Source organism: Cydia fagiglandana, chromosome 11, assembly GCF_963556715.1.
Source record: "Cydia fagiglandana chromosome 11, ilCydFagi1.1, whole genome shotgun sequence".
NCBI lineage: Eukaryota > Metazoa > Arthropoda > Insecta > Lepidoptera > Tortricidae > Cydia > Cydia fagiglandana.
The window spans coordinates 8,060,841-8,073,732 of NC_085942.1; the positions used below are offsets into that span (position 1 = coordinate 8,060,841).

Sequence of the window (12,892 nt, forward strand, 5' to 3'; positions counted from 1 at the left end):
GATAACAATAATATAGTAATTACTTTGATTGATAAGAATGATAAGTCATATGTATATGACATAAATCACTCGTATGGGCTCTATAGACTAAGGTTGTGGTTGACAGCACTTTTTATTTTACTTCGTGTAAAAAAAACTCAGAAATACCTGTATACCAACATGACAAACATAATTTAGGTTACTTTAACTTACGGATAATTTGGTCTAGGCTGTAGCACCGCCAAACGAAAACAACCGAGAGTTGCCGAAAATGGGCGAATATCGTAAAATCAAGATTGTTATGAAAATTTCTTTTACTTATTGTAAATTAAATACGCATAGAAAGCGATAGTTTTTATATTCTACTTTTATTCCCATATGTAGATAATAGATTTAAACAGTTTTTTCTTATCATGCGTGCGTTGTATTCGAGATACGTGTCAAAAACTTTTTTAGAAATTTGTAAGGCGCCATCTCTCTTCTTCGCTCGTTTTTTATCCCGTTCTGGTTTTTCAATTTTATATATATGATGATAATAATATAATATTCAAATGTTAATTGTTTCTTGTACTCTGCATGAAGTTCTGGCAGTTATTTACTTTTTAACCCCATTAAGAAAGAAAACAATAAAATCCAGTCATAATCTTTATTTTTTACATGATCCACTATTTTTTTACAATTTAAACAATGAGCGGTGTAGATTTAAGCCTAGGCACTATTATGTTTTCAATTGACACACCATATTTCATAGACCATAGTAAATCTTTATTACTGCATTAAAATATGCCCTTCATTCGATTTAGTAACATGAAAATTTTGATTTTTAATCTCAAATAGTCGCAGTAATTTAAGAATAAATAAACTCAATTGAATTTGTTACTATCATTCACTAACTACTAAACATTAATTAGGTAATTCACATTTAAACAACTCAATCAGTCATGAAATGAATACACTACACTATTGTCGATGTTACCTACATTGTTACAATTACCACTTATTATTAATTCACTGATGACTTAAGATTATCGCACACTGAGGGAGTTTAACCACTCTTTAATGAAAGCACTCACATTTGAATGTCGATTTTAAATTGGTATTACTTTTATTAAAATAGATGTTAAATCGGCCAAATACACAGCCTATTTCCTTTAAAATCAGGGATTTAGTCCCTTAATTTTCTAGAACAATTAACAAATATGGCACTTCTTACCACCGTTCTCTAGTTTAATGTTCTTATATTTTTCCGTGCTCACTAATTCCATTATTCACGTGGTCAGCCTATGTTATGGCCTAGTTTTACTTTAATGTTGCACGAAAGTAACGGATGGTATAATGGGTGTTCACTTTTCTCTTACGCATCGTTGAAAAGATCAGTCATACATTTAAATACGATTATTTACAACACTCAAATCAATACATTAAAACAGCAATGGTTGTGGTACTAACAAAATATTTCCCTTTGACAAAGGAAGCATTGTGCTACACTAAGTTTCAAACATATAAGTACCTACGTATATGTTGAGAAAATATATTACCTATTCCAGGCCCTAACAAGATTCAGATTATTACAAAAATGTTATAAATTTGATATGGATTTAATATCATATCAATGTCAAATCGATAACAGATTTTTTAAACCTGACTCCTGTACTAGGGAGTTAATAAACCATCCATCAACCTCTGTAGGTAAATTACCAAAAATCTTACTTTAAAAAGATTAACAGGTTATTTTAGTATTTAACCGCTATTATTGTACTAATATACTTAAGTAAGAACTACATACAATTTACAAAATGCTATTTTTGTGAATTAGCCCAGTGAATGCGTCATCTTTAAAATAAATATAATTATAGTATAACAAGTAGTATTTTACTAGAATTTTATTACACTTAAAAAAACTGATAATGCTATAAAAGTTAACCCATTAACTGGGCTACATAATTATGTTATATACATTAAAGGACCCCGGAACTAAAGTATGGAAAATGTGGTTTCAGATAAATATCTTGATATTTTGATGTTATAGATTTCAGAGTCCTGAACAAAAGTCTCTAGGGGTGCTACCACTGTTTCCGTGTCCCTTTCAGAGTTTCGACTGATATTGTACGAGATAACAAAGTATTAATTATAACATATCAAAATCTCAAGATATTTAACTGAAACCACATTTTCCATACTTTAGGTCCGGGGTCCTTTTATATGAAACAGTTAAGCATCTAAATAACAATTTAACATTTGAGTATACTTACAAGAAATTATTTATCTACTTAGGTGATACAGAATTTAAATTAAATGAATTATTATTAATACTGTCCAAGTATTGAGACTGGAATAATTTGATGATAACATATAAGTACATGCAACAGTAAAATAATGTGCTCGCTGCACATTTACTATTTATATTAGAATTGTATCACAATTCACAACTTAAAAACGTTATGACAATGTTAAAGAGCACAAATATTATATAAAAATGTAACAAAATTTAAAAGCTATAAAAATAATTACGACATTTTAGCTGACTTGTAGTATAATATGAGACTCACGAAACTTGTCCAGATCTTTCCATTGTGAGAACCATTTAAAAAGGTAACTTAACAGAGCCGTAGCGTTAATATTGGCCCCATTCATTATTTCCCTACGCTTCATTCCTTAGCATTTTAATATATGTTCGTATTGTCAGAATTTTAAAAACAAAATCATAATATATTGTTCAATAGATATCATGTACAAAGAAAGAGGTATTTTTTCTAATCTTAAGTATTATATTAAATTACAAACTGGAGAATATCCTACACTAAACAGAACAACAGTCAAAAGCCTACAGTAACCTTAATACAGTTAGATATATAACTTTGGGGTGTGAGGAGAAATGTAGGTATTTCAATTGGCGCGAACTTGTCAATTTACAATCACAGCATTAAATGTATATACCTAATATTTACAATAGTATTGGATGTACACGGTAATAAATTGTACAAATTCTGTCTTAAGATGGCCATAATACCTGTCAAAGTTGTGAACTTTGGTCTGATTGTCGAAAACAAATGACGGCTATATTATCTACTGCAGTATCCTACGAGTATTGTTTATGTTAAAAGAAACTAGGACTCTAATTGAAGGACACGAAGGACTCATTTATACCTACCCGTTGCAAATACTAATAAAGCATTTTAGGATGACTGGATATTCTACAATCTGTCTAAAATTCTTAGAAAATATATATAGGGGTCATCTCTTTAAATTTTATAAGGATCTAATGACAGTTAATTAACTATCAATTAAATTCTTCGTACGCTCTAGTAAAAAATAGGATTATGGAAGTAGTCGTCCTGAACATCCTGTAGTTTTGAGGCAATAGGTACAGTTTACCTATAATGCACCTAGATATTCTCGTGTCATGTTAGGTATGATGAGGTATTTATTTACATAGGTATTTTGTCATGATTCCAGTAGGACATTGAATATTTGTTTATTGTAAGCTATTGTAAAGTATATAGAATATCATTTAAATACACAGCATTTATCTACATAAAGTACCTATACAATAACGCTTTCATAAAAATATACATTGGTTTTAGCGCGCATCCTACAAATCTTACTTTTTACACCACATATTCACAGCACAGATAAGTTAAAACGTGATGAGTTTCAATCACTCATTCAAGTGTCTTGTATTTAAGGAGTGGCAACCGATCGTGGTCACCACGGCGGCGCACTCAGGTGCCTTCGTCGGAGGAGTCTGAGTCTGATGAGCTAGTTAGAAGGGTTGAGGCCATTGTTAGTTGCCGGATGAAGGGCTCCCGTGGCAGACTTTGTTGGCCTAGAGGAAGCCGCCGCACGCCCATACGTTCACTCTCGGGTAATGATTTGCTACATTTTTCTTCTGTGATTGCGTCGCGGGACATTGACCTGAAATCATTTAGGAAAATATTAAGTATATATAACATAGTTTTTCTACATATACCAAGCCAATGATAAAGGACATAAATAGCTACCGATTTCACGAAAACTCGTATAGACATCCCCGATAAATCATTACTTGTCAGGCTGATGATAATTATATTAGAAGATTTTTATAAGATGCTTTAAATGAAAAGTTGATAAAACTCTCAAACAGACTCGTAATAATAAATAATTATTCACAACAAAGATAAAACCCATACATACCCTGTTAATTCCAACATGGATCCCCTCCGGCATTGGCCACGGTGAGGCCCTTGCATGATGCTCGCAGGTCGAGTGGATGCGCCCAGTGGATCAGAGTGTGCCACATCCTCCATCAGAAGCACTGAAGGCCCTCCGAGGCTAGTGCTCCTCTTCGATAGCATACTAGGTCCTTGTCTTGGCTGGTTAAACGGGTCTTTACAAGGGAAGCCTTCTCCCTTTGAATACTCCGGCTTATTTCCTTCGGAGTCCGACGCTACCGCGTCTCCAGCCTGGGTTGAACTTGAGCTCTCTCTTCGGAATAAACCTATGATAGATTTTGGATGTTTTGGCTTCTCTATACCACCTAGTGAGCATGAATGATGAGGTGGAGGGGAGAAAAGAGAAAAAAATCTAATGAGAATACGTTGGTATGTCTAAAGCTAGGTATCAATACAAGTAATTATAATAAATAGTGTAAATACGTAACAGTGCAGGACATGATCTTTATTGATTGAAATCTTATACTCAATTAATTAATACATGGTAAGTGGATATAATGTAAAACTATAAAATAAATAATTGACGAATTTAAATTATAGGCATTAAGCAACAAGTTCTTATGATTTTCAATAATATAATTATGGATAATTTTATATTATTTGCGAGGCATAAAAATCACTACAATACTAGGCATATTGATCTACGTGCAAGTAAAATCCAATACCTTATATACATATGTAGATAAAATAACTCAAAAATAACTGTGCACATGGTATGAAAACGTTGTTGTTACTTAATATAAATGTCTGTCTTGAATAATAAATATTTTTTGATCATACAGTAACAAGAAAATTAATAAATTGGTAAAAAAGAACCATAGAAAAACTTTTTATGGCGCCATTATCTTGCAATATGACGGACCAGTACAATATATAAGGGAAGCAATTGTTAGAGGACACGTGCAGACGAAAATTTTAATTAAAATAGGCACGGTCGACACTGTCGACATTCAACGTATTAAATTCTCAGTGCATACTGAATACTGGCTAAAACGTTATCTACATTTCAAAACTTGGGACTCACCTAAGAATGTTGCCGAAGGCGAGCTATATGCCAAGTATTCTTTGTTTGATGCCCAGGAAGGAAATTCAGACTGTTTTAAAGCACCTGAATAACCCTCTCCTTCCTCTCGTTTCCACGGCAACATGGTTTCCGTTGCCGTGGGGGTTGCCACGCGTGCTTGATCCGCTACTATCATATACGTATCTGCAATCAAATTCACGTCTCATTACCTAATTATTTTCTTTGTAATAATATTTGACTTTGTCTTACATATTCCATTTCATTTGTATTATTTTCATTTACATTTTTGTTTCTTACCATTATCATCTGACATCCTTCTTTCGTCTTCTTCTAGAATATCCTCGTTTGGTACTAAAAATATATATTTAAAATCAAAAAGACATTCAGACTGCATTAATAAAGAATCTAATAACCGGAATTGGTAATTAAATTTGAACCTATTCGCATGCTGTACTTTGATATACGATTATTTTGGTTAAATATACTTTAATTTATATATTGAGATAAGTTGCAGTATAGCTGTCTAAGTTAATTGTGTTATTAGCATTATTTACATGATAGGTACTTACATAGCAAGTGTATGAATAGGTTTGTGAAGGTGTAGTTAATATTGCAGACGTATGGAACATCTTTTATATATGTATAGAAGGTAATTAAAAAGTTAATAGATACCTATATTATTGTACTATACTATACTAAGACGTATATTATTATGAATTATGAGGTAAACTATGTGCTATGTACTATACATGCAAAGTACTTAAATTGCAATTGCCTCAGTTAATAAATAGGTCTATCACTTTGCTTAGACGGTTCGTCACAAGTCGTAAATTAATATGGATGATTATGGTGAGGTTGAAGGTTTTGATATGTTGGAGTTGTTTGTATCATTATCTGTGAATCAAAATAAAATTATTAAAACTACACTTAGCTCTACCATCTTACAAGGAACCACCGCGGAAGTACCTGACGAACCGTCTGGCTCAAGTGATAGGGCTATAATTAAGGGATGTGATATTTACCAGTAATACACATATAAATAGCGGTTAAATAATAATATTAATAAATACCCATCAAACTATAGCGATATACATGGTACATTAAGTAAAATAAGTATAATTTAATAGACATAAGTATGCCATGCAGTTATCCGTTGAAAGATGTTTCGTATGATCAAAAGTATTTAAATCAGGTAAGTAGGTAGGTTCGGTTTAAAACCTTGTTTATTAAGTAATATTAAGTACTAAGAAACGATTAGTTTTGTAATCGTTATTCTGTAATTCTAATATTTACTTAACAAATTCAATAACGTGATCTAAGTAATGTCAGCAATTAATACTTTTAATCAAACGGGAAATAAATAGTTATAACACGAAGTTTTGAATAAGTGTTCTCTGTAAAACATACCGAAGTTGTACGTGGATCGATCCCTTCTCCACGGTAAGGATTTCTCAACTGCTGTAGGCAATATCTCCTCAGGCGTTTTAGCGTACTGCTTGACTATCCTCGCTTTCAGCGGGTTGAACCCAGGTAGGTTAGCCAGCTGGTTAATAAGTGAGCTACTGTTCTCTTTATGCGAGGACGTCGGGCTCACTTCTTTATATCCAGCTGATTATACCCAGTTGAGGGAGGATTATTGCGGTGCCACATGAAGTTGCCAGAAGGGAAGAAAACGACAATCAAACACAATTAAACAAGCAGAAACGGAGTAGAGTGGAAGTTAGGAGCTAGCGCACTGTCAATGATGCTAGCGAGCAGCGGTATTTGTGGCAGATCGACCGAACTTCGTCATGTTTAAGTAGTTGTTAACAAAAAAGTTTAAGTACAAAAATAAATGGAAGAGTAAATTAAATGCAGTATCGAAACATGCCACCACAAATACGTCAGCACATTCTCACAGAAGGTTAGGTAATAGCTATACTTGGTCAAGCAAATCTTGTCAGTAGAAAAAGGAGGCAAATTTAAAAAATGTATGCGCGAAGGGTTATCGTCCTATAGAAAATTTGAATTTCGCGCCTTTTTCTACTGACAAAATTTGCTTGACCAAGTATATATCAAATTAAGGATTAGTTAAGGGCCCAGCAAATAAAATTATACCTTGTTTAAATAATCTGTTAGTCACATTATATTACTTTGTTAAAACTCACGACAAAGTGCGAAACAAATTGTTAATATACATTTCTCAACAACATTAAGGAGTGTTCGGATTTGAATGTGAAGCGACTTCGTTTGGTGAAATTTGAAACCATAATGTATGTAAAACGTTACGATCCTAATTCGCCTTGAATTCAAACAGCTCTCGCTCACCCTTCCGCGTGACCCGGAAATCTCGGGAGGTCAAAGCGGTCAACCCATTTCCTCGAATCAATCCAAAATAGTACGCAAAGATAATAGGTTTATTCGAGGATCGACCTTTGGGTATTTGTTATAAAGACCTGAAAGTCCTGAAACTATTAGGTTTATTATATGTTTGTCGTTTCTATCGCTAAAAGTAGCTCTATTAACTTCAGTCATACCTAGTACTTCTTCATGTGGCACAATACAAGCATTGAAGAAGGCTAAGCCCATCCTGTAACATCCCTTCCATAAGCATTCTACAGTAGTGTGGTTTTGCTTTGAAGGATTCGAGGCAAAATAAGATCATCAATATAAAGCTTCCATTTTCAAATCCAAACGTGTGAGTGCAAGTGTTTTCATGCAGAATACCTACGCAGGGACTTGGCAGTGAATGTAATACCGCCGTCGTCGCCGTCGCGTCGCGGCTCCCGATCATCGTCCTCCTGTAGCACCTCGTCTATGTAATCTGTAAGTAATCATTCATTTCATTCACTGACATCCGGCTGTCATTTCTTTTTCGAACAAACGAAAAGTTATAAAAATGTAATGACTGAGTTGTTGTAAAGTGAGCGATTCTTGAAAATATTAATTAATCAATTATTATTTATAATGTGTGGCTTTGATCGGCTGCAGGTAGGTACACTACAAATATGCATGCTATAAAAACAAAAATGTGGCGCTAATACGAAATATTGTGCACGAGTGATAATGTATAATACGTATTTTTATTAAATTTACATTTATATTTATTAGGAATTATATCTTCATGTCTAATGGTTGATTGTCAATAAATTTCATATCTAATGTAATAACTAAGCATCTGTGCTCAGCAAATAAGGAAAATAATGGTTGTATTTTACAGGTCTTAGGCGTGTTTCTAACAACTAAAACGAAATAAAAACAAATAGTTATAACCCACACGTGCATGCGATCGACACTCGTGATAATAATAAAGTATAAAATAAGTACCTAATCTATAATACTTTTTTTTACCGTGCGTGAATTGTTTAGCGGAACCGTTTTGCTGGAATTCAGGGAAAGTGACATGGTTTTTGCCATCCTGAAAAAAAAAGAGAAAAATTAATTGTCTTCCCTTGGGAAGTAGAAGTGGTTGGTTCATGTTACTTTTAATGCACAGTGATGCTAAGTAATTATTATCTGGCATTTTGTAAGCCACTTTACTTAATATACAGGGTGACTTTCTAAATACGGCAAAAATAGAAAGATTAGAAGGTTTGCACAAGAAAAGTATGGCAGCACCTGCATCTAAATTCCAAATATGTTTATAGTAATGTCATTTAGTGCTTCCCGCCCGTTTGTAGATATGTATAGTTGGCCAAACCAAATTTGTCAGTAAATAAGAATAAAAAAACTATACTCAGCCTTATCTTTTGGATGCTAGTACTAGTGTAGGACAAAGATAGTATGATTTATTCTGTCTATGTTTGAAATGAGACAGTCCTTTGACAAACTATATAGGATTGCCTGTTACTTTTTAATTTTTTACTTTTGCGTTCTAAAACTACCAATCAATAGTCAACGACAATAAAATTCCACCCCCACATTACGTGTGTGTAGGGGAGGTACCCTAAAAACATTTTTTTTAGATTTTATTGTACCACTTTGTTGGATTTACTCGTATTGATTTGTATATCCATGCCAAATTGCAGCTTTCTAGCACTAACGATCACGGAGCGAAGCCTCGGACAGAAGGACAGACAGACAGACGTGGCGAAACTATAAGGGTTCCTAGTTTACTACGGAACCCTAAAAATGGCGTAAAAGTACCTTGTTCCCCCGTTTGCTACGTTTATGGTGGTGTTTCCTGTCGCCAACGAGACGTCGAATGTTCATGTGAGTTTTATAGTTAACCTGCGTGCCGAGGTCACGGTCGTTCACTGCGTGCCGACTGTAGCTTAGACGACGGTGCTGAAAAACAACAAGCACATTGCAGCACATTCAATGTGGCAGGGCCTGCCCTACTGGACCTATCCAGCGAGCTGCAAAGTTGCACGGTGAGTGAAATTCACACTTTTGGGCTGGTTTTAGTGTCACGCGGACCGTCCGTGCGGATCGCTCCGCACCGCCAAATTGTATGAGAAGGCTGTCCGCGCGGACGACCGTCAGCTTTACTAACGCTCTCCCTGAACTTAATACATATTGGCCCGGTGCGGAGCGATCCGCACCGACGGTCCGCGTGACACTAAAACCAGCCTTGCAGATATGTGTAGGAACCATCCTTACCTATTGCACGGTGAGTGGAATTCACACTTGTGCAGCTGGGTGTACCTTTATCACTGGGTTTACAGGGTAACAAAAGACGTAATACAAAATCTGGTTTTCTAATCTTTCTTCCCCCAACAGAACGGACCCTGTATACGTTTAGTGTTATAGGATGATTGTGTAAAAACAAATTTCTCTCTTTTGTGACGGAAGTGATAGACAATACTTTAAATTGTTAGGTAGTTAGGTAGATACTTTAATTTGTGTCTGAGTTTCTAAATGAGTAACTGGCGTATTACGTCTTTTGTATTTTCTTATATTATGGCGATCAATTTCGAGTCAATGTTAAAACTTTTACAATGATGTTACAGGTAAAATTGACCATCGAACCATCGTCCTAATATAAGTACGTGTAAATTGACAAGTAGTACCTACCTATTGCAGGCAGCTAAAAACTGGGGCGTGCGTACCTTTTATTGTAAGTTAGCTACTAAATTATGATATGAGGCTCTTCGAAAATATACCTATGTTGAATCTAGCTTCTAGCTTGGAAACTACTTACGTTTTAGTTATTATACTAAGCAACATACCAGGTTAGGTAATAAGGAGGATCGTAATGCTGATCTAAGCAAACCGCATTCACATTCCTAAATAGCACTTACCTTCAACAGGGTATTAAGTTGCGTCTACGCTAGGCGAGCCGAGCACGAGCCGAACACAATTCGTCTAATGTGGACCGACTTACAAGCCACGAACGAGCGAGCTGCGAGCGTTTCGTTCGTGCTCGGCTGCGTTCCGCCAGTTGTCGGTTTTTTGACGAACACAAAGGGATTTGCTTCGCGCTCGCAGTGCGCTCGTGGACGTGTTCGTTGTACGTCCACACTTGACGCCGCGAACGACGAAACCGAGAACAGCTCCGCTCGTGCTCGGTTCGTCTAGCGTAGACCCACCTTTAGCTTATAAAAGTTCAAAGACAAAGTTTAAGAGAATAGCTAAAACTGCACATACGGGGTTTAGTTCTTAGCCTAATGAAATGGTTGCTTAAAAGGCCACATACACATACACGTCTATACGGCTTGCACAACTCTTCAGCAAGCAAATGGTGGATCCGCGCGTCCGTCAAATCCTTTTTGCTCGGATTATATTCCAACTCTTGCATATCTATGTTCCACGTCGACGAATCCAGCTGACTGAAACTCGGACTAAAACAATAAACATATGTTTTTTTAACATTATTATGTAGTAAATTTTTTCATGGAAATTATAAATCCTACCTTGCGTTGAAGTTTGTGTTCGTGTAGTTCTTGAATATGGCGGACATTGATTCCGCACCAGAAATGTTACCGATGGTAGATGCATTTCTCTGCATATATTCTATCGCATCTTTCATTGCGAGTTTTGAATAAGTCTCTAATATCTTTGGCTCTTGGCCCTGAAAATAAACAATAAAACATTAAGCACAACTTGAAAAAATGTAAATAAAATTAATTGTATTAACAGAACGTTAATTAACCTGGTAGTTCCTTAGCAGAAATGGGCGTATAAACTTGTTATCAAATCTCTTGAACTTATCCCTAATATGATGGTTACCGTGTTTACCTAAAATATCTTCTATACCTGCCATCAAGTGGTCCATGAACTGTAAAAAAAAAACAAGATTAACCATTTTTCAGTTTACATATACCTACATACCTAACTGAAATATTTTACAAATCGGAGTAATTAATTATGGTTTAGTAATAATATATTCAGTTGGAGTGAAGGTGTCTTCTCTAGAAATAAGGGTAGTGGCTTTATGGTCCAACCATCAGAGGCAATCGCGCTACCCTGTTAGATACTTAGGAAAAGTCCATTCGTTTGGTTTGGAGCACCCACTGGTACTCTACCCTGTATAGTTGATTTTATTTTATTTTTTGGACACTCAGCACTTACCCTTTCATGTATCCTTTCATTCATAGTAGGTTTCCGTTTTTCAGCTCTTTTTACATTAAGCATTTTCACCAGCGGTTTGATGGTGATACCTTGTATGAACACCGTAAAGTAAATAACAGCTATCGTAGTGGTTACGAACATTGGCTGAAGTTTCACAACTGCTGGATCTATCAAAAGTACTAACGCAAAGGCCACTGCACCGCGGAGACCTGAAAAAGACACATTTAATTTTTTTTAATTCTTTCTTTTTTAAGAAGAAATGTATTTTTGTGCTCTGCTTACCGCCATAAGACATCACAAACTTCTCCACTCTATCCAGTTTGTGCAATCGAAACTTATTAGCTACAGCACTAAATATGTACACTCCTGCAACAAGGAAAGCAAATGTGATGTTTTTATAGTTGTTGTGCCAAATACAAATATTTGCCGCTGACCATACCAAACAAATAGTCGAAACACATAACATTCTTCTTCCACAGTTGAGTAATAAGTTTTATAACTTGGACTGAAAAATAAAAATGTCGTCGTATGGATGACGGTCGCTGCTGGATTTTTAGGAGCCATAAACTTTATAGCAGTGGTATTCTTATACGAAATACAATTTTGAAGACTTAGTTCAATATTTTAGCACACTTTCGTCTAATGTAGAGGGATTTTAGAAGCTCTTATTTAAGAACCACTGCAGAAACCTATGCCAAAAGTATTTTTTTTAAACAATTTTTGTCCGAACACTATTTTACGAAGTAAATAGGCACACAAATTATCTCACAGGGAAAGTTAACTGTTTATGAGGTTATTATACATTTATAGACAGTTTAAATGGATCATGAGGGCAATCTAATTAAGAATGTAAGGGAAAATGGAAAATATCACTACAAATCAACACTATTACTCACTGATCGCGACTGTGATGTTTAGTCTAAAGTGAGAGAAAGCACGAGTAACCAACTAACCATATTACGAGTACATAGGTACCTACAGTTTGTCTTTTTAGGACATAAATAATCGATCAACCGTTTAATCATTTTATTATTCCGGTGCAGAATTTCATGGCGACTTTTTTAACCCGTTAATCATTCCACCCTGTATATGCTTTAGTCGAAACGCTATGAAGGTCGACTGGCTGCAGTTTGCACCATACAGTCCACATGGATTATGACCGCACGAAATGGAGACAGACTACATG

General features: G+C 35.1%; 1 protein-coding gene across 4 annotated transcripts in view; it reads right to left on the reverse strand.

The window, feature by feature from the left end:
• Positions 1 to 611: 611 nt before the first annotated feature.
• The window catches only part of LOC134668854 (sodium/hydrogen exchanger 3), a 75,169-nt gene continuing 62,888 nt past the window's right edge, over positions 612 to 12,892 (reverse strand). Inside the window, exons 8-20 of one of the 4 annotated variants that reach the window (XM_063526324.1) lie at positions 11,989 to 12,072; positions 11,707 to 11,915; positions 11,288 to 11,413; positions 11,049 to 11,206; positions 10,832 to 10,964; positions 9,340 to 9,480; positions 8,521 to 8,611; positions 7,925 to 8,017; positions 6,622 to 6,822; positions 5,512 to 5,565; positions 5,215 to 5,397; positions 4,153 to 4,495; positions 612 to 3,894 (exon numbers count right to left, since the gene is read on the reverse strand). In XM_063526324.1, coding sequence (XP_063382394.1) covers positions 3,702 to 3,894; positions 4,153 to 4,495; positions 5,215 to 5,397; positions 5,512 to 5,565; positions 6,622 to 6,822; positions 7,925 to 8,017; positions 8,521 to 8,611; positions 9,340 to 9,480; positions 10,832 to 10,964; positions 11,049 to 11,206; positions 11,288 to 11,413; positions 11,707 to 11,915; positions 11,989 to 12,072 — 2,009 coding nt within the window. In that variant the 3' untranslated portion in view covers positions 612 to 3,701. Of the gene's footprint in view, positions 3,895 to 4,152; positions 4,496 to 5,214; positions 5,398 to 5,511; positions 5,566 to 6,621; positions 6,823 to 7,924; positions 8,018 to 8,520; positions 8,612 to 9,339; positions 9,481 to 10,831; positions 10,977 to 11,048; positions 11,207 to 11,287; positions 11,414 to 11,706; positions 11,916 to 11,988; positions 12,073 to 12,892 lie in introns of all 4 variants that reach the window. The other 3 variants (XM_063526327.1, XM_063526323.1, XM_063526322.1) reach the window with 3 other exon arrangements.